The sequence below is a fragment of the Carcharhinus amblyrhynchos genome, chromosome 6, assembly GCF_965287045.1.
Source record: "Carcharhinus amblyrhynchos chromosome 6, sCarAmb.v2.hapA, whole genome shotgun sequence".
Lineage (NCBI taxonomy): Eukaryota > Metazoa > Chordata > Chondrichthyes > Carcharhiniformes > Carcharhinidae > Carcharhinus > Carcharhinus amblyrhynchos.
In genome coordinates, this window is record NC_137329.1 from 28,777,854 (window position 1) to 28,797,839 (window position 19,986).

General features: G+C 44.0%; 1 protein-coding gene across 1 annotated transcript in view; it reads left to right on the forward strand.

Moving 5' to 3' along the window:
• LOC145343664 (natural cytotoxicity triggering receptor 3 ligand 1-like) overlaps nt 1-19,986 on the forward strand; it is a 47,039-nt gene that overhangs the window by 23,388 nt on the left and 3,665 nt on the right. The window contains exons 3-5 of the mRNA XM_080189830.1: nt 7,684-8,013; nt 18,948-19,058; nt 19,143-19,271. Of these exons, the coding sequence (XP_080045956.1) occupies nt 7,684-8,013; nt 18,948-19,058; nt 19,143-19,271 (570 nt within the window). The remainder of the gene's footprint in view (nt 1-7,683; nt 8,014-18,947; nt 19,059-19,142; nt 19,272-19,986) is intronic.

Genomic DNA, 19,986 nt, shown 5'->3' on the forward strand with positions numbered 1-19,986 from the left:
AGCCACTGCCTGTCACTCTGAAAAGGACACATTTATTCCCACTCTCTGCTTCCCGTCTGCCAACCAGTTCTCGATCCACGTCAATACATTACCCCCAATTCCATGAGCTTTAATTTTGCTCACTAATCGTTGGTGTGGGACTTTCTCAAAAGTGTTCTGAAAGTACAAGATTCAAACATCCTCTGGTTCACCCTTGTCCACTGTACTGATCACATCCTCAAAAAATTCCAGAAAATTTGTCAAGCACAATTCCCCTTTAGTGAATCCATGCTGACTTGGGCCAATCCTGCTCAATCATTACATCCTTAATAACTGACTCCGGCATTTTCCCCACCACCGATGTCAGGCTAACCAGCCAATATTTCCCTATTTTCTCTCTCCCTCCTTTTTTAAAAAGTGGGATAATGTTAGCCACCCTCCAATTCACTGGAAATGAATAGTGGAAAATGATCAAAAATGCGTCCACTATTCCTAGAACCACTTCCTTGAGTACTCTGGGATGCAGAGCAGGCGGCTTTGAGGACTTATCAGGTTTTAATCCCAGCAATTTTCCCAATACAATTTCCTGACTAATAACAGTGTTCTTCAGTTCCTCCTTCATGCTAAACCTTCTGTCCCCTAGGATTTCTGGATGGTTATTTGTGTCTTCCTTAGTGAAGACAGATCTGAAGTATTTGTTCAGCTGGTCTGCCATCTCTTTGTTGGCCCTGACGAATTTATGTGATTCTAACTGTAAGGGACCTACATTTGTCTTCACCAGTGTTTTTCTCTTCACATGTCTATAGAAGCTTTTACAGTCAGTTTTTATGTTTTCTGCAAGCCACTCTCATTTTCTCCTTTCAAATTAGACCTTTTGATTTCCTCTGCTGGATTTTAAATTTCTCACAGTACTCTGCTTTTTCAGGCCAGTTTATATACCTCCTCCTTGGTTTTCAGACTATCCCTGCTTTCCCTTGTTAGCTATGGATGAACCACCTTCCCTGTTTTATTCTTACACCAGACAGGGATGCACAGTGTTGAAGTTCTCATGGTGTTCTTTAAATGTCTGTCATAGCCTATCCACTGTCAATCCCTTAAGTATCCTTTGCCAGCTTATCCTAGCCAATACCCATCTCAAACCAAAGTTAGCTTTCCTCAAGTTCAGGACCTAGTTTCAAGCTTAACTGTGTCACTTGCCATCTGAATGAAGAATTCTACCATATAGTGGTCACTCTCCTCCAAAGGACCTCACACCACAAGATTGCTAATTAATCCTCTCTCATTACACAATATTCAGTCTAGAATGGCCTACTCTATAGTTGGTTGCTCAACATGTTTGTTGAGAAAACCACTCCTTATACACTACAAGAAATGCTCCTCCATTGCACTGTGGTGAGCCCAGTTAATATGCAGATTGAAGTCACCCATGATAACTGCTGTACCCTTACTGCACGCATCTCTAATTTCCTGCCTGATGCCATCCCTGACCTCTACTACTTTGGTGGTCTGTACACAACTCCCACTGGTGTTTTTTGTCCCTTGTTGTTTGGCAGCGCCATCCATATAGATCTTACATCGTCCAGGCTAATGCTCTTCCTTACTATTGTGTTAATCTCCTCTTTAACCAGCAACACCACCCCACCCTCTTTCCTCTGTCTATTTTTCCTGAATATTGAATACCCCTGGATGGTGAGTTCCCATCCTTGGTCATCCTGGAGCCACGTCTCCGTGATCTCAATTACATCATATCCATTATGAACTTTCTGCGCAGTTAGTTCATCCATTTTATTCCAAATACTCCTTTCATTGAGACAGAATTTAAGGTTTTTTTGGCATTTATTGCCCTCTTAGAATTAAAATGTAATGTGGACCTTTTAGATTTTTGTCTTTGGTTTTTCTGCCTTCCACCTGTCCCCTTACTGCCTTTTGTTTCTGTCCCCACTTTACTTCCCTCTGGTTTCCTGAATTGGTTCCCATCCCCCACCACATCAGACTACAACCTTCCCAACAGCACTGGCAAGCACCCCCCCAGGACATTGGATGGTCTGCACCTGGCAGGACTGGAATCAATTTGTACTGGCCCCACCTCGCCCAGAACCAATTCCAGTGTCCCAGGAATTTGAATCCCTGCATCTTGAACCATCCCTCATGCCATGTATTCATCTTGGCTCGCCTGACATTCCGACTCTGACTAGCACGTGGCACTCGGCAATTTTGAGAAGACTACCTTTGAGATTCTACTTTTTAGTTTAGCTCCTAATTTCCTAAATTCAGCTTCTAGGATCTCATCATGTTTTTTTTTCACCTGTATTGTGGGTGCCTATATGCACTATGATAGCTGGCTGTTCATCCTCCCCCTCCAGGATGCCCTGCAGCTGCTCCGAGACATCTTTGACCCTTGCACCAGAGAGGCAACACACCATCCTGAAATCTCATTTGCATCCACAGAAACACCTGTCTATTCCCCTTACAATTGAATCCCCTATCACTATAGCTCTGCCACTGTGTTTTTCTGCCCTCCTGTGTAGTAGAGCCAGCCATGGTGCCATGAACCTGGCTGCTGCCACCTTGTGAGCTATCTCCCCCTTCAGTACCGAAAACGGTATATCTTTTTGAAAGGAGACAACTGCAAGGGACCCCTGCACTCTCTTCCTATTCTTCCTGTCTGGCGGTCACCCTTTCCCTATCTCCCTCAGTAAATTTTATCTGTGGTGTGACCAGCTCACTGAATGTGCTGTCCACAACTTTCTCAGCATTGCAGATGCTCCAAAGTGAATCCATCCACAGCTCTAGAGCCATCAGGCGACCTAAGGGGAGAAAAGTAATATGCAGCACAAGAAATGTACCCACACAGCTACATTGGAACTGCAGCCAAGGCAAACAATGAGAATGCTGCTAATATTGAATAAATCAAATGGGGAAAGTTATGAACACAATTCCGAGAGCATCACTATGAAATATAATTTTTAAAAGTTACTCAAGAAATTGATATTATGACAGATATACTATTGGATATCTGAGGGGTTTTTAACCACTACTCTCACTCACTCTGTGTGCATTCTTTCCATAACCCTGAAGAATCTGTGTTCACTGAAGGCAAATTACCGCAGCAATTCTTTTCAAATTCATATTGTCTACTTCCTGCTTGTCCTGGATTTAGAAAATTTCGCTATGGAAAATTGCAAGGATCAGTGTTGGGGCCTTAGCTATTTACAATCTATGTTGCTGTCTTAGATAAAGAGGTGGTGAATAATGTATATAGGTTTGCTGATTTTATAGAGCGAGGTTGGAATGCATGCTTTTTAAAAGGCATGAAACTTGACTTGAGCTTACTCGTACAGGTGTCACAAAGTTAGCACGCAGATACAGTAAAACAGTTAGGAAAGCAAACAGCATATTGCCCTTTATTTCATGGAGATTGCAGTACAAGAATCATACTGTGTCACAATCATACTGTGGAATACTTTGAGCAGTTTTGGTCTCCGTACTTAAGAAATGATTTTCTTTCATTGGAGGTGGGACAGCATGTGAAAGGGTTAATAATCACATGAGATTAAAAATCACATAAGCTGCTATGAGAAAAAACAGAAGCCTTTATAAAAGCCAACACAGATAAGCATCAAGGCCTTTAGTCTGAGATAATTCATTAAATCAGATATCTGGACATGGGAAGAGGGAATGATATCCACAGACACACACTGGAACATCAATGATAACTTGTAACAATGATATCAGCTAACATTGATCAAGTCTTCACACTGATTGGATGTAATTAAGTAGGCATAAATGATTGTGATTGGTTTTAATATCTGTATCTTGTGTGACAAAACCTTAATCAGAAGCTGTGAATGGATAGAGAGAACCCCTATACCTTGATTGGAATATGTCAATTACATGTAATTGAATTTGAAACTATAATTGCTTGTGTATTCCTGAATTCTGGCTACATACAGTCTGTGACCTATGACTTTACAGGGTCCTTGCTATAGCTTGAAATGAAAACAGCTTTTTCAGGGAATTTTGTGACTTGATCTGGTTACTTGAAGGGATCAAAATAGTGCTTAATTTAAAGGCTGAACATCAAAGCCCGCAACGAAAAGCGTTCACTTGATCGTTCCCTTTGATGAGAGGTTGCCTATGATGTGCGGTTGAATACTTTAAGTCCGTATTCTCTGGAAATACAAGAACTCAAGAGGTGATGTTATTGAAACATTAAAGATTATGAAAGGGCTTAATAAGAACATAATAACTAGGAACAGGAATAGGCGTTCTAGCCCATTGAGCCTGCTCCGCCATTCAATAAGATCATGGCTGATCTTTCCATGGCCTCAGCTCCACTTACCCACCCGCTCACCATAACTCTTAATTCCTTTACTGTTCAAAAATTTATCTATCCTTGCCTTAAAAACATTCAATGAGGTAGCCTCAACTGCTTCACTGGGCGGGGAATTCCATAGATTCACAACCCTTTGTGTGAAGAGATTCCTTCTCAGCTCAGTCATAAATCTGCCTCCTCTTATTTTGAGGCCATGCCCCCTAGTTCTAGTTTCACCTGCCAATGGAAACAACTTCCCTGCCTCTATCTTATCTATTCCCTTCATAATCTTTTATGTTTCTATAAGATCTCCCCTCATTCTTCTGAATTCCAATGAGTATAGCCCCAGTCTACTCAGTCTCTCCTCATAAGCCAACTCTCTCAACTCCAGAATCAACCTAGTGAATCTCCTTTGCGCCTCCTCCAGTGCCAGTTTATTCTTTCTCAAGTAAGGAGACCAAAACTGTACACAGTATTCCAGGTGTTGCCCTCACCAGCACCTTGTACAGCAGCAACATAACCTCGCTGTTTTCAAACTCCATCCCTCTAGCAATGAAGGACAAAATTCCATTTGCCTTCTTAATTACCTGCTGCACCTGCAAATCAACTCCTCATGAGTCTTGCACAAGGACACCCAGGTCCCTCTGCACAGCAACATGCTGTAATTTTTTACCATTTAAATAATAATCCATTTTGCTGTTATTCCTACCAAAATGAATGACCTCACATTTACCAACATTGTACTCCATCTTCCAGATCCTCCCCCACTCACTTATACTATCTGTATCCCTTTGCAGACTTTCAGCGTCCTCTGGACACTGCTCTGCCACCCATCTTAGCATCATCTGTGAATTTTGACACACTATACTTGGTCCCCAACTCCAAATCATCTATGTAATTCGTAAACAATTGTGGTTTCAACACTGAGCCCTGAGGCACACCACTAGTCACTGATCGCCAACCAGAAAAACACCCATTTACTCCCACTCTTTGCTTTTTGTTAGTTAACCAATCCCCTATCCATGCTAATATATTACCCGTAACACTGCACCTTTATCTTATGTAGCAGTCCTTGGTCTGGCACCTTGTCAAATGCCTTCTGGAAGTCTAGATACACCACATCCAAAGGTTCTCCATTGTCCACTGCATACGTAACGTTCTTAAAGAATTCCACCAAATTAGTCAAACATGATCTTCCTTTCATGAACCCATGCTGCATCTTAGCAATGGGACAATTTCTACCCAGATGTCTCACTATTTCTTCCTTGATGATAGATTCAAGCATTTTTCCTACTACAGAAGTTAATCTAACTGGCCTATAATTACCTGCCTTTTGTCTACCTCCTTTTTTTAAATAGTGGCGTCACATCTACTGTTTTCTAATCTGCGGGAACCACCCCAGAGTCCAGCAAATTTCGGTAAATTACCACTAGTGCATTTGTTATTTCTCCCACCATCTCTTTTAGTACCCTGTGATGCATTCCATCAGGACCAGGACACTTGTCTACCTTTAGCCCCATTAATTTGCCCAACACGACCTCTTTCGTGATAATGATATTTCTAGGTCCTCACCTGCCATAGCCTTCATGTCATCAATTTTTGGCATGTTATTTGTGTCTTCCACTGTGAAGACCAACTAAAATACTGTTCAATACCTCTGCCATTTTCTCATTTACAGTTATTACATTCCCTTCTCATCCGCTAAAGGACTAATGTTTACTTTCACCACTCTTTTGTTTTATGTATTTATAGAAACATTTATGAACTGTTTTTAAATTCTGAGCTAGTTTACACTCAGAATCCATCTTACTTTTCTTTATAGCTTTTTTCATGACTTTTTGTTGACCTTTAAAGATTTCCCAATCCTCTAGTTCCTGCTAATCTTTGCCACTTTGTATGCATTTTCTTTCAATTTGATACCCTTCTTTACTTCCTTAAATATCCATGGCTAATCATCTCTTTTTCTATAGTCCTTTCTTATCACTGGTATATAAGTTTGCTGAGCACTGTGAAAGATCACTTTGAAAGTCTTCCACTGTTCCTCAGTTGTCCCATCATAAAGTTTTTGCTCCCAGTCTACCTTAGCCAATGTCTCCCTTATCCCTTTGTAGTCTCCTTTGTTTAAGCTTGGCAGAATTGACAGAGTTTTCTTTCCTCTGTTTGGGGATTTTGGAACATGGGGTACAGTCTTGGGGTAAGAGGACGATTATTTAGAACAGAGATTTCTTCATTCAAAGGGGTTGTGGATCTTTGGAACTCTCTTATCCCAGAGAGTTGTGATGCTCCATCACTGAATACATTGAGGTACACAGAGTTTTGGTGTCTCAGGGAACTAAAAGATATGAGAAGTAGGTAAGACAGTTAAGTTAAAGTAGAGGTTCAGCTATGATCATTTAAATGGCAGAGGGTGCTCGACAGACCGTATAGTCTCCTCCTGCTTCTCTTACATTTCAAAAAAATGCATTGTGTGACAAATAATTATAAATTATGGTTCCTAAGTTTTAAATTCTTTAATTAACCCTTTGTGATCTTGGCCTTCCATATCCCTGTAACCTCCTGCAGGCTTTACGAACCCTATCCAGAATACACCATTCCTTTGGCTGTGGCCTCCCCAATTCCAGCATTCCTTCAGTAATCTAAATCCTTTTCTTTTGGTATTTCCTACCAAAGCATCTTATGTATTAATTCAGTCTCTTTTGGAGCACTTTTATCTTTGTCAGAAGCTTGTGGTTTCGCACCCGACTCCAGAGCTTGAATCAAATAATTAAAAGCTGATACTGCATTGGGCATCACTGAGGGTGTTCCATACTTTGAGGTGTGGTGTCTCAATGAGATACTAAACTAAAGCCCTGTCAATCTCTCAGATAGTGCTGTCCCATCCTTTAAATCCACCTAAGAGTGGGAGATTTACCTTTAAGAAAACTGATCTTCTGGTCTTTGTTAATCAAATTGTTTGCTGCTGTGTGAAAATTGACAGACATGATTCCTATATGACAACAGTTACACTTCAAAAGTACTTAATTGATTGTTAAAATCTTGGGATGGTCTTTGATTTTAAAAGATGATTTATAGACTGCATGTATTTTTTTCTTCCACTTTCTTTTCCTCCTTTTAGAGATTAGTTCAACAGAATAGTCTTCTTCTCCAATTTCTCCCCATCCTTATTGGTGATGGATGAATCTGGAATGTTTCCATCCAAATTTGAGATTAATTTACTCTGGGTATAATGGTGCACCCTCTTGTAGAAACCTGTATGAATGGAACAGCTGAAGAAAGACAGAAGTTGTTTTTGGAACATGGTTGTATGGAATAACTTAGATCTGGGTTTAGATCTTTCTGGGAATGCCTTTAGCCTATCTGACCTATTCTCACATTTACCTTTAATGCAGCTCGGCCAGTGGTTAGTTTATCCAGAGAACACATCAAGATTTTGATTGGATCTGAGGGAACCTTGGGTTGTGATGTTACAGGATTTTACCCTAAGCAGCATGGACTCATCTGGCAAAAGATCTCAAACAAAGGATCTAAGGAACCAAAAAACCTAACAGGTATCACTGCCAGAGCCACCACTCCCAGTAATAATGGAACCTTCAGTGTTTCCAGCAGAATAATAATTGTACCAACATTGGATGATGATGGAGATGTGTACAGATGTTTTGTGACTCACCGATCAGTTCATCCTGATGGCATTTCACAAGAAAGTACACTCCGAATGATAGGTACGTTCCTTTCTTTGCTAAAGATTTTTCAGTGTGTTTTTATTGTAGCTTACAAACATTTAAGCGTGATGCCTATTTATTACTATTGGATTTCTACTTGGATTTGCATCTAAGTCAGGAATTCACCCTTTATTATTCCACAATTAAATGACTATTGTATGCAATAATTATTCAAATTAACCAGACAAAATTTATCTGCCTTTAATAGTACCACATGTTGGAATTTTATTAAACTGCTGTCAACACTAGTTGAACAGTGTTACCTTCAAATAATCTGTACAGTGAAATTTATCTGGGCCCAGGTATGGTGACTTAATTTCCAATATTCTCAAATTAATTCAGAGAGCAATGAATACTGTGAGATCCCACTTAGTGGTTGCATTCCTGAAAATTCCGACTGTGAAACAACCTTCATTCCTATGAGAACCCATGATACAACGTTCAGGCTGGAGTTTGGTTTTTCTGGGTGAGAAGTGTCCGAATGAACTTATGTAACAGCATTACCATACACGTGCAGTGCTGTGCATTCCTAGCTAGAGTTATTGGAAACATAACATAAATCACTGAATATAAACAGAAATATTGTACACCTTCAAATTGGAATCACTACAGTGCAAAAGGAGGCCATTTGGCCTATTAAGCCTGTACTGACAACAATCTCACCCAGGTCTTATCCCCTTAACTCCATGTATTTACTCTGCTACTGCCCCTGACACTAAAGGGCAATTTAGCATGGCCAATCAAGCTAACACATCTTTGGAGTGTGGGAGAAAACCAGGAATAACACTAAATCAACCAAACAAACCCTGGGTAACACAGCTTGCATGTCTCATCCACTGAAACTCAGATCAACTTTTTGCTTGCTTACCTTTTGCACATTGCCTCTGTCTCCTTTCCCATTCTGTTTGTCTCTCTCTCTCTCTCTCTCTCTCCTTTCTTAATCCCTGTCTCAATTCCATCTCGCCCACAACCCAGAGCAGTGCTCTGACTAATTGCCAGTCCAAGGCTGAAGCTGTGCCCACTGCCTGAACATCTTCCTGACTGACTGCCTATATAGGCAAAGCCCTGGGCAATGGATTGAGCAAACCTTCCGCCATGACACCCCATCCTCACCTAAGTTGTTGAATTGATAAGAAATCAACTGGAAGATGCACTGAAGGCTAGAAGCACACATGATACTCTGGCTGGTGGAGTTCAATGACCATCATCAAAAGTGGTTCGTTATCATCACTACTGACTGAGCAAGCCAAGTGCTGAAAGACATAGCTGCTAGACTGAGCCAGCAGCAGGTGATGAGAGAACCAAGAGGGAAAACAACTTCTCTCACTAATCCACCTATAACAGATATCTCTGTCCACGAGTGTGGCATCAAGGAGGCCTAGCCAAACTGGAGTCAATGGGTATCAGGGGGCAAACACTCCACTGGTTAGAGTCATACCTGGGACATAAGAAGATGGTTGTGGAGAGTCAGTAACCCCAGCTCCAGGATGTCTCTGCAGGAGTTTGTTAGGCTGGTGTCCTAGGCCCAACAATCTTCAGCTGCTCTGACCTTCCTTCCATCATAAGGTCAGAAGTGGGGATGTTCATCGATGATTGTGTCCAGCATCGTTCACAACTCAGATATTGAAGCTGTCCATGTTTAAGTGCAACAAGTTCTGGACAATATCCAGGTTTGGGCTGATAAGTGGCAGGTAACATTCATGCCACACAAATGCCAAGCAATAACCATCACCAATAAGCGATACTCTAACCACCGCCCTTTGACCTTCAATGGTGTTACCATCACTGATACTCCCCACTGTCAACATTCTTGGGATTACCATTGACCAGCAACTCAACTGAACTCACCACACAAACACAGTAGCTACCAGAGCAGGTCAGAGGCTAAGAATATTGTGGTGAGTAACTCACCTCCTGACTCCCCTAAGCCCATCCACCATCTACAACGCACAAGTCAGAAATACGCCCCACTTGCTTGGATAGCTGCAACTCCAACAACACTGAAGGAGCTTAACATCATCCAGGACAAAGCAGTCCTCTTGATTGGCACCACATCAACAAACATTGAATCTCTCCACCACTGACGCTCAGTAGCAGCAGTGTGTACTGTCTATAAGATGCACTGCAGCAACTTATCGCACATCCTTCGACAGCATCTTCCAAACCCATGACTATTTCCATCTAGTAGGATAAGAGCAGCAGATAGATGGGAACACCACCACCTGCAAGTTCCACTCCAAGCCACTCACCATCCTGACTTGGAAATATATCGCTGTTCCTTCACAGTCACTAGTCAAAATCCTGGCATTCCCTCCCTAATGGCATTGTGGGTCAAGGTCCAGCACATGAACTGCAGCGATTCAAGGAGGCAGCTCACCACCACCTTCTCAAGGGCTACTAGGGATGGGCAATAAATGCTGGCCAGCCAGCAATGCCCATGTCCAATAAATGAATTTTAAAAAAGACACTATTTGTAGGATTGACCACCACACAGTTATTGTAAAGGTGAAGACAATGGGCCTCGCTGATTCAACAACGGAGATGGGGAGGGGGTGGTCATGTTGGAAGGTTTCCTTGTCCATGTTTGACCTGATGCCATGAGGTCAGGAGGCAGTGTTGAGGATTCGCAGGGCAATTCCTTCCCGACTCTATACAGACGCGTTGTCACCTCTGGTGGGACATGCCCAGAATTAGTGATAGTGTGTTTAAGACATTGCTGTAAGGTGTGATTCTTTGAGAATGACTATGTCAGGCTGTTGCTCTAATAGTCTGTGAGACAGCTTTCCCAATTTTGGCACTAGCCCCCAGATGTTAGTAAGGAGGATTTTGCAGAGTTAACATGGCTGGTTTTGCCATTGTCATTTCCAGTACCTCGGTCAATACTGGGTGGTCCATCAGGTTTTATTCCTTCTGTTCCACTTACAGAAGTTAAGTACAACTGAGTGGCTTGCTTGGCCTTTTCAGAGGGCATTTAAGAGTCAACCACATTGATCTGAAGTCACATGTAGGCCAGACCAGGCGAGGATGGCAGGTTTCCTTCCCTAAACAACATTAGTGAACTAAACCGGTTTACGGTCATTTTTTAGACTTTTAATTCCAGTTACTTTATTTCATTTTTAAATTCCACTCTGCCATAGTGGGATTCGAACTGAGGTCCCCAGAACCTGGGTCTTCAGATTACTAATCAAGTGACAATACCACTGTGCCACCACCTCCCTGAAGATTGGTGCTCCACAAGTTGCCATGTCCCTAGCCAAGCTACTCCAGTACAATAACAATTCTGGCATGGATTGTCAATGTGATAAATTGCCCAGTGAAGTTCTGTCCACAAAACAGGATAAATCCAACCCAGTCAATTACTGCCCCAATCTATCCTCAAAAATCAGCAAGGTAATGGAAACTGTTGTGGTCAGTGCTACAAAACACCACTTCATCCGCAAAAACTTGCTCACTGATGCTCAGTTTGGGTTCCACTGGGGATACTCAGCTCCCAACTGCATTACAGCTGTAATTATTTCAACCAGGCACAGGAGGTTGGCCTCTTGGAATAGGAACTCCCTGACTGAGGTCAGAATTACGTGCCCATTCAGGAGTCTCATGTATATAAAACTGGGAGTGTTGGGTGTTCTAGCACTCCGGATTCTGATAGAGTGCCTCTGGCATACAATGAATAAATTAGAGTTTGTAAATAAAGGGGAATCTGGTGGAGAGACACTGGCCTCTGAGGAGATATTTCAACAGCCTTGGTCCAAGTATGAATAGCAGAACTGAAGTTGAGGGAAAATGAAAGTGACTATCCTTGACATCCAGACAGCATTTGCCCAAGTTCATCATCAAGGAGCTCTGGGAAATCTGAGACAGGTCAATGGATATCTCTGTTGTGGGACCCTCATCCTCCCAGGTCGGGCCCTGAAGTCAACAGGAACCAAAAGGTGCAGGAAAGCTTTGCATGGGTCAGAGTCTAATCAGTAAACATTGTGGTTGCAATTCTCCCAAGAGTTGATGAATTGGTGAGAAAACTGGTTTTTCAGTTCAACTTCAGACTCAAATCTCCCTTGCTCTGTGCAAAGCAATGATTACAGTCGTGAATCTCATTAAAAGCTTGTGGGACAAGACGTATTCATATCAGAATCAGACAGTTTCGGGCCTCTGCAGGTGCACAGTGGCCCCAATCTGTCAGTCCCCCCGTTTGCTGGCCAGCTCAATCACTGGCCAGCCCAGGACCCCTGTGCTGAAGCCCCCACAACTACTTCTGGGCTCCTCCTCCCACCCTTCTGCCCCCCCTCTCCATCAGGTCCAGGCAGTGGGCAATTGATGGGGTTGTCCATTCCGACTGTCTGCTCCTCTACCATGGCTACAGTCGTAGCCAGGTGTCCCTGGAGAGGGAGCACGCGGTGTCAGTGGGCGCAGTTGACACTTTCTGCATCCATTGGGCACCGTGGGGGCTGCCCGCTAATCACATTATGATTTGATGTTTTAAGTTTCCTTTGTACTTCTGTTCGGGCTGTTCCCCCTCCTTTTGGGGAGCTGCACCTTTTACTTTGTCCCTCAGTGAATTTGAGTTAGTTTATTTGGTTTGCCCTAAAAGATGTCCTCCCTCCCCTTCCTGGAACGCTCTGATCTCCTGCACCACCCCCCAGCAGTAGTGATTCCCACTGCCACTCCCCAGGAGGCAGACCCCCTCCAATCGCTGGCCTCCTTCCAGTCCCGATCAATCCCAATGCAGAGTGGCAGCAGGAACCCCTCACTCCCACCGATCAACACTAGGTCCTGCCCAATATAAGCTCTGCCTCTTGGCCCCACCCCTTCCCTTAAGCCCCACCCCTTCACTTAAGCCCCACCCCATTGGGGCCACCACTTGCCCTCTAGGTCACAGCCCCAGCCCCCACCCCTTTGGCACTGCCCCTTGGGCAGTGCCAGGGTGTCCATGCCCAGGAGGTATCACAGCCCCCCCACTGCCCAACCCCCTGGGGGCCCCCCAAGATTCATCGACAGGGGCACAAAAGGATAGGCAGGAGGGCCAGAATGACTTAGAGGGACAGAAGGGGGCTGGCAATGTGATGGTGGTAGGAGATGGGAGAATCCAAGGCATTGACAGGAGGTTCTGTGGGCAGAGGCGTGACTCCAGGATGGTGGTCTGCCTCCCTGGAGCAGGGGTACAGGACATAACGGAAAGGATAGAGGGAATTTTGAAAGGGGAGGGGACCCAGGCAGAGGTAATATTAACGTAGGGGAGAGGGACGTAGGAAGGAGGAATAGGGTAGATGTATGTAGGCAAGTTAGGGAGTTGGGGTCCAAAGAGCAGGACCTCCAGGGTGGCATTCTCTGGGCTGCTGCCTAGTACCAGCAGGGCTAGGAATCACGAGATCATGCAGCTGAATGCATGGTTGAGGGATTGGTGCAGGGTAGAGGGCTTCACTTTTGTAGACCACTGGGAGGTATTTATGAGAGAAGGGCAACTGTATAGGAGGGATGGGGAAAATTTGAATGGGAGAGGGACAAGTGTCTTAGCAGGGAGGTTAGCTGGTGTGTTTAGGAATGGTTTAAATTAATAGGGGGGCGGGTGGGGATGTGATTGATAGCTCACTAGACACTGGGGCCGGGAGTGAGTTGGGTGAAAGGAAAATTATCAGGGAGAAGGAGGTTCCGAGTGACACTGGTGGGTTGGACTGCGTCTGTTTCAATGCGAGGAGTGTGACAGGAAAAACGGATGAGCTTAGGGCCTTGATATTTGTGAGGAAGTTAGATGTGGTGGCAGTAACAGAGACGTGGTTACGTGAAGGGCAGGACTGGCAGCTGAATGTCCCTGGGTGTAAGTGTTTTAGGTGTGACAGAGGAGGGTTGAAGAGAGGTGGTGGGGTGGCGTTGTTAGTAAAGGAGCACATCACAGCAGTGCAGAGGGAGGACAATATGGAGGAGTTAGGGATTGAGTCTCTGTGGGTGGAGTTGAGGAATAAAAAGGGAGAGATTACGATGCTAGGGGCATACTATAGGCCACCCAACAGCCCGAGGTCAGTGGAGGAAGGTATTTGCAGAGGCATGTTAGATAGATGCAGAAAGAATAAGGTGGTTGTAGCGGGTGACTTTAACCTTCCTGGAGTGGATTGGAAGGGGCCTAGAGCTGGGGGTACGGAGGGAGAGGAGTTTGTAAAATGTGTGTTGGAAGGGTCCCTAGAGCAGTACGTAACTAGCCCGACTAGGGAGGGGGCTATACTGGATTTAGTGTTGGGTAATGAGCCAGGGCAGGTGGTCGAGGTTGAGGTAGGCGAACATGTGGCTAACAGTGACCACAAGTCCATCTACTTTAGGATAAAAATGGAAAGGGATGAATACTGTCCAAAGGGGAGGGTGCTGAACTGGGGGAAGGCGAGCTATAGCTGGATTAGGAGGGAGCTGAAGGACACTGATTGGGAGGGACTGTTAGCTGGCAAGTCCACGGTTGGCAAGTGGGAGGCTTTTAAGGGCAAACTGAAAATGTTGCAGGAACGACATGTGCCGGTCAAGCGGATGGATGGGAAAGGTAGGATTAGAGAGCCGTGGATTACAGGAGGTATCGAAGACTTGGTCAGGAAGAAGAGGGAGGCTTATGTTAGGTCAAAACTGTGAGAAACGGTCAGATACTCACTTTTATGATCCCCCCCTTGAATCAAAGACACGGATGAGTTCAGCTAACTGTCGGTTTATTCGATCTTGCAAGAAAGGGTGCCGTCCCGTGGGTACACACACCTTGCTTTACACAATCATAGTTTATATACATTTTTCTAGATAACAATAGGACAGCCCTCCTTTCTTCATTGGTTACCACTTCCTAATCTCTTTACCGAGTGAGCTCTTCCCTTGTTGACATCCCATTAACTCTAATCCAATCACCCCCTTTAAGGCTTAAATCGTTTTACCTCTCATTAATTCAGCTAACTCTTTTTCATTGTCCTGTAAATTACTAACACATTTATTTTATATGGTGTAAATTAGTTTGTTTTCCTATCTCTTTTAAGCTATGCTGACGACCCCGGGCGCCTGCCAGTCTCATGTTTTTTTTCTTCTTTTTCTATGTGTTTCATCATCTGCTGGTCTTAGCGTTTAACCCCTTAGGTTACAATAATGGCTCTGTCATGGTTTCCGCCCCAGATGGTTTGACTCAAAAATTACACTACCATCCCTTACAAAACAACTGGGGACGGAGAGTGCGCTGGAGGAATATAGAGAGAGTAGTAGGGAGCTAAAAAGGGGAGTTAGAAGGGTGAAGAGAGGGCATGAAATGGCTTTGGCTGATAGGATTAAAGAAAATCCAAAAGCATTTTACTCTTATATTAGGAGCAAGAGAGTGGTTAGAGGGAAAATTGGTCCTCTTAGGGACAAAGGAGGGGAGCTATGTATCGAGTCTGAGGGAATGGGGGGGATCCTGAATGAATACTTTGCGTCAGTATTCACGAAGGAGAGGGGTTTGGTGTCGTGTAGTGTCTTGGAGGGAGCTGCAGATCAGTGGAAGGAAATATCCATTACGAAGGAGGAAGTGCTAAGGTTTTTAGGTAGCATAAAAATGGATAAAGCTCCGGGGCCTGATGGTATTTATCCCAGGCTGCTTAGGGAGGTGAAAGATGAAATTGCTGGGCCTCTGACGCAAATCTTTGTCTCTTCTTTGGACACAGGTGAGGTCCCAGAAGACTGGAGGGTAGCTAATGTTGTACCGCTGTTTAAAAAAGGTAGTAGGGATAACCCTGGTAATTATAGACCAGTGAGTTTGACATCGGTGGTAGGAAAATTATTGGAAGAAATTCTTAGGGATAGGATGTATGAGCATTTGGAGTGTTGCGATCTGATTAGGGATACGCAACATGGCTTTGTTCAGGGGAGGTCTTGCCTTACGAATCTGGTAGAATTCTTCGAGGAGGTGACAAAAACGGTTGACGATGGGTGAGCCGTTGATGTCATCTATATGGATTTCAGTAAAACATTTGACAAAGTCCCTCACGGTAGGCTGGTAGGAAAGGTTAAGGCACATGGGATATAAGGACAGGTAGCTAGGTGGATTGAAAACTGGCTGGGCAATAGGAGACAGAGAGTAGTTGTCGAGGGGACCTTTTCGGGCTGGAGGCCAGTCACCAGTGGTGTGCCCCAGGGCTCAGTTCTGGGACCTCTCCTCTTTGTATTATATATAAACGACTTGGCAGAGAGCGTACGTGGTGTGATCAGCAAGTTTGCGGATGACACCAAGATGGCAGGACTGGCAGATACTGAGGAGGAATGTCAGGTGACACAGCAGGATATAGATAGGTTGGTATACTGGGCAGATAGATGGCAGATGGAATTTAATCCTGACAAATGCGAGGTGATGCATTTTGGAAGGAGTAATGCAGAGAGGAGCTATGTAATAAAAGGTAGACCGATTAGGAGTATAGAAATACAGAGGGACCTGGGAGTGCAGGTTCACAAGTCTCTGAAGGTGGCGACACAAGTGGAGAAGGTTGTGAGGAAAGCTTATGGAATGCTAGCCTTTATAGGAAGGGGTATAGAGTATAGGAGCTGCCGTCTAATGCTTCAGTTGTACAGAACATTGGTTAGACCGCATTTGGAGTACTGCGTCCAGTTCTGGTCACCTTACTACCGGAAGGATGTGGAGACTCTGGAGAGAGTGCAGAGGAGGTTTGCCAGGATGTTGCCTGGCATGGAAGGACTGAGTTACAAGGAAAGGTTGGAGAAATTGGGACTTTTCTCCTTGGAAAGACGGAGATTAAGGGGGGACATGATAGAGGTATATAAAATACTGAAGGGAAAAGATAGAGTCAATAGTGGTAGGCTGTTCCCTAGATTGGGGACAATTACGAGAGGTCACGATCTAAGGGTGAGGGGGGAGAAGTATAATTTGGATATGAGAGGAAGGTTCTTCATGCAGAGGGTCGTGGGGGTATGGAACGCGCTACCGAGTAGGGTGGTAGAGGCAGGCACGTTGGGCTTGTTTAAGGTTTACTTAGATAGACACATGAGCAAAACAAGGATGGAGGGTTATAGTAGAGGGTATTAAATAGGGTCAGAGCCTCGGGACGACACCGGAAATGTAGAATTACATGTTAATGTTTTGTCTTTTTATTCCACAGGTGTCGGTCCACCTTGTTGTCAAACGAGGGGCATGCACACGGTGGGTCGTGCGTGGGCTGCTCTTGGAGGTTCCGGGAGTGGCCTAGTACTTCATGTCGGTGTGTGTGCTTGATCCTGGACCAGTAGACGGGCACCACAACAGCTCAGTGACTATCACTGCTAGCTGTGCAGATACATGGATTTGGGCCTGTGTCTGTGGGAGTTTGCGCATTCTCCCTGTGGTTGCGTGCGTTTCCTCCGGGCGCTCCGGTTTCCTCCCACACCCCAAAGATGTGCTCTTAGGCTGATTGGTGTACCAAATTGACACTATTCTCCCCTGAATCTGGGTAAATTAGGGGTTCCACTCACATACACACAGGGCAGGGTAGGTGTAGGAGGATGCAGCGGCGCAGGTTCGTTGGGCTGAAGGGCCTGTTTCCCGTGCTGGATTGTCCTTTGTTCTTTATTCCCATCTCCCCCTACCCCGCTTCACTCTGCCAGTGTCTCACTAATTCCCCACAAGGGGAGAACTATGCTGGCAGGGTAGGAGATGCTATCCCGGAGAATTCCATGCCGGGCCTGATAATCACATTTAAAATACATTAAAAATAGATTTAAATTACTTACCTCTCTCCCCCTCGGTTTCCAGTATGCTCCTGACTCTGCCTGTTTTCCAGCTGTGGGAGAACTGCGTGCGTTCACAAAGCCTGCGAAAAGGCCGTCACGCAATTCTCCCATCCCAATGTGCCAAAAATCATGGGAGCTGCTTCAGTTAACCCTGGATGTTCAATTTGGGATCCTGTCTGTACTCCCCCTGCCCCCCCTCCCCCCACTCCACCCCACCCTGCATGGAAGTGCCACATTTGGCAGCAACGTTTCTGGATGAGAAAGAAAGGATCTCTTGTCACTGTGCAAGTTCTGGCCGAAGTTGACCATAGTTCCTTATTCCAATAGGCAGATGGAGTTTAATTCAGACAAATGCAAGGTGATGCATTTTGGTAGATTGACTTGCTTAGTTAATGGTAGCACTTTGGGAAGATTTGCAGAACAAAGATCTTGGGGTATATGTTCATAGCTCCTTGAAAGTGGAGTCACAGGTGGACAGAGTGGTGAAGAAGGCATTGGGAATGCTTCATTTCATCGGTCAGAACATTGAATACAGGAGTTGGAATGTCTTGTTGAAGTTGTATAAGATATTATTCAGGCCACTCTTGGAATACTGTGTACAGTTCTGGTCGCCCTGTTATAGAAAGGGTATTATTAAACCAGAAAGAGTGCAGAAAAGATTTACTAGGATGCTACCTGCACTTGATGGATTGAGTTATAAGGAGAGGTTGGATAGACTGGGACTTTTCTCTCTGGAGCGTAGGAGGCTGAGGGGTACAATGGGTATAGAGGGACATGGGCCAAATCGGGATTAGTTTAGGAGTTTTAAAAAAAAGGCGGGATGGACATGTTGGGCCGAGAGACCTGTTTCCACGCTGTAAACTTCTATAACTCTATCCATCCTCTATTTGCCTGCTGCAGTCTTTGGTTAAAATTGTCTTTTAAAAATCTTGTTTTCGTCACTCCAATATGCATGAAAATGAACTGACCTGTGAAATTACAGAGTAAACACCTCTCTGGGTCATTGGTAATTGCAGCTTATTTACATTGAATCACACTCCTTTTGCACCACTGTATTTCTAGACTATTGTTTAGAGAGTTTGTTAACAGCACAGGTCTGTAATATCAGATTCTTTCACGATTTAAGTATCTTAAATTATGATTCAAAAGAAGTGAAGCAAATCAGACCACGTTTTGCACAAGTGACAGTTTATTGTGGCAATTTTAATCTAAATGCTTCTATTTTTTTTCAGAAGCTTCTTCAAAGCTTAACGACAATTCAACAGTTACGTGGCTAATTGTTCTGCTATGTGTAGCATGTGTGCTTCTCGGTGCAACTTTATGTTGGTGCAAATGCAGAAGAGGTAACGTATATACTGGTGAAACATAGTTACCGCAAATAAAATAAAAATAAAAATGCTCTCATCATTCTTGGCTACTTATTGCAGGTTTTTCCCTTGTGTGTTTGTGTACACAGCAGTTAGAAAAAGTAACCTGGATGTTAGATTTAGCTCTGGGCAACCTGGCTGCAAATTACATCCCAGTCTATGGAAAAATGAACTTTTATTTTGTCAAATGTAAAGCTCCATCATTAATCAGTGCAGTTTTGTTTCAAGAAATATTCCTTCGTGTTACACATAATAGTTTAGAATCACCACTAACAGGATGCTGCCATCAAGTCAAAAAGACATTCTGCCCCCCACAGAAGTGAATGTTGTGGTATATGAATTTCTGTGCCAATGCAATGTTAGATATATACAAAGATTGGCAAATTGTTTGCAATAGGCAAGGTGCAGACTTTATCCCACTATGATGTGCTTGCAAAACTCAGTGTCCAACACTAAATGTGACTCCACAATTGGACATTTGCTAAATAATCCTCAATGTGCTAAGGATCATGATGACAAGCAATTTTGTGTACTGAAGGCTATTTATGAATTGGTAAACACAGTAAGAAGTCTCACAACACCAGGTTGAAGTCCAACCAGTTTATTTGATAGTAATCCCATATTAGTAATCCATGGATAGATTAATGTGGGATTACTATCAAATAAACTGGTTGGACTTCAACCTGGTGTTGTGAGACTTCTTACTGTGTTTACTCCAGTCCAACGGCAGCATCTCGACATCATATATATGAATTCACAGGGCCCTGGTCTTTGCAAACAAATACACACATTGTGCTGTTTTTCAGCTAAATAAAAAGTGTCAAGCAATTCACTCCTCAGGATAATACCTTGATCAATTTAAAGCGTATTGCCTGGTTTAAATTTCAACCACGTGCTTGGCAGT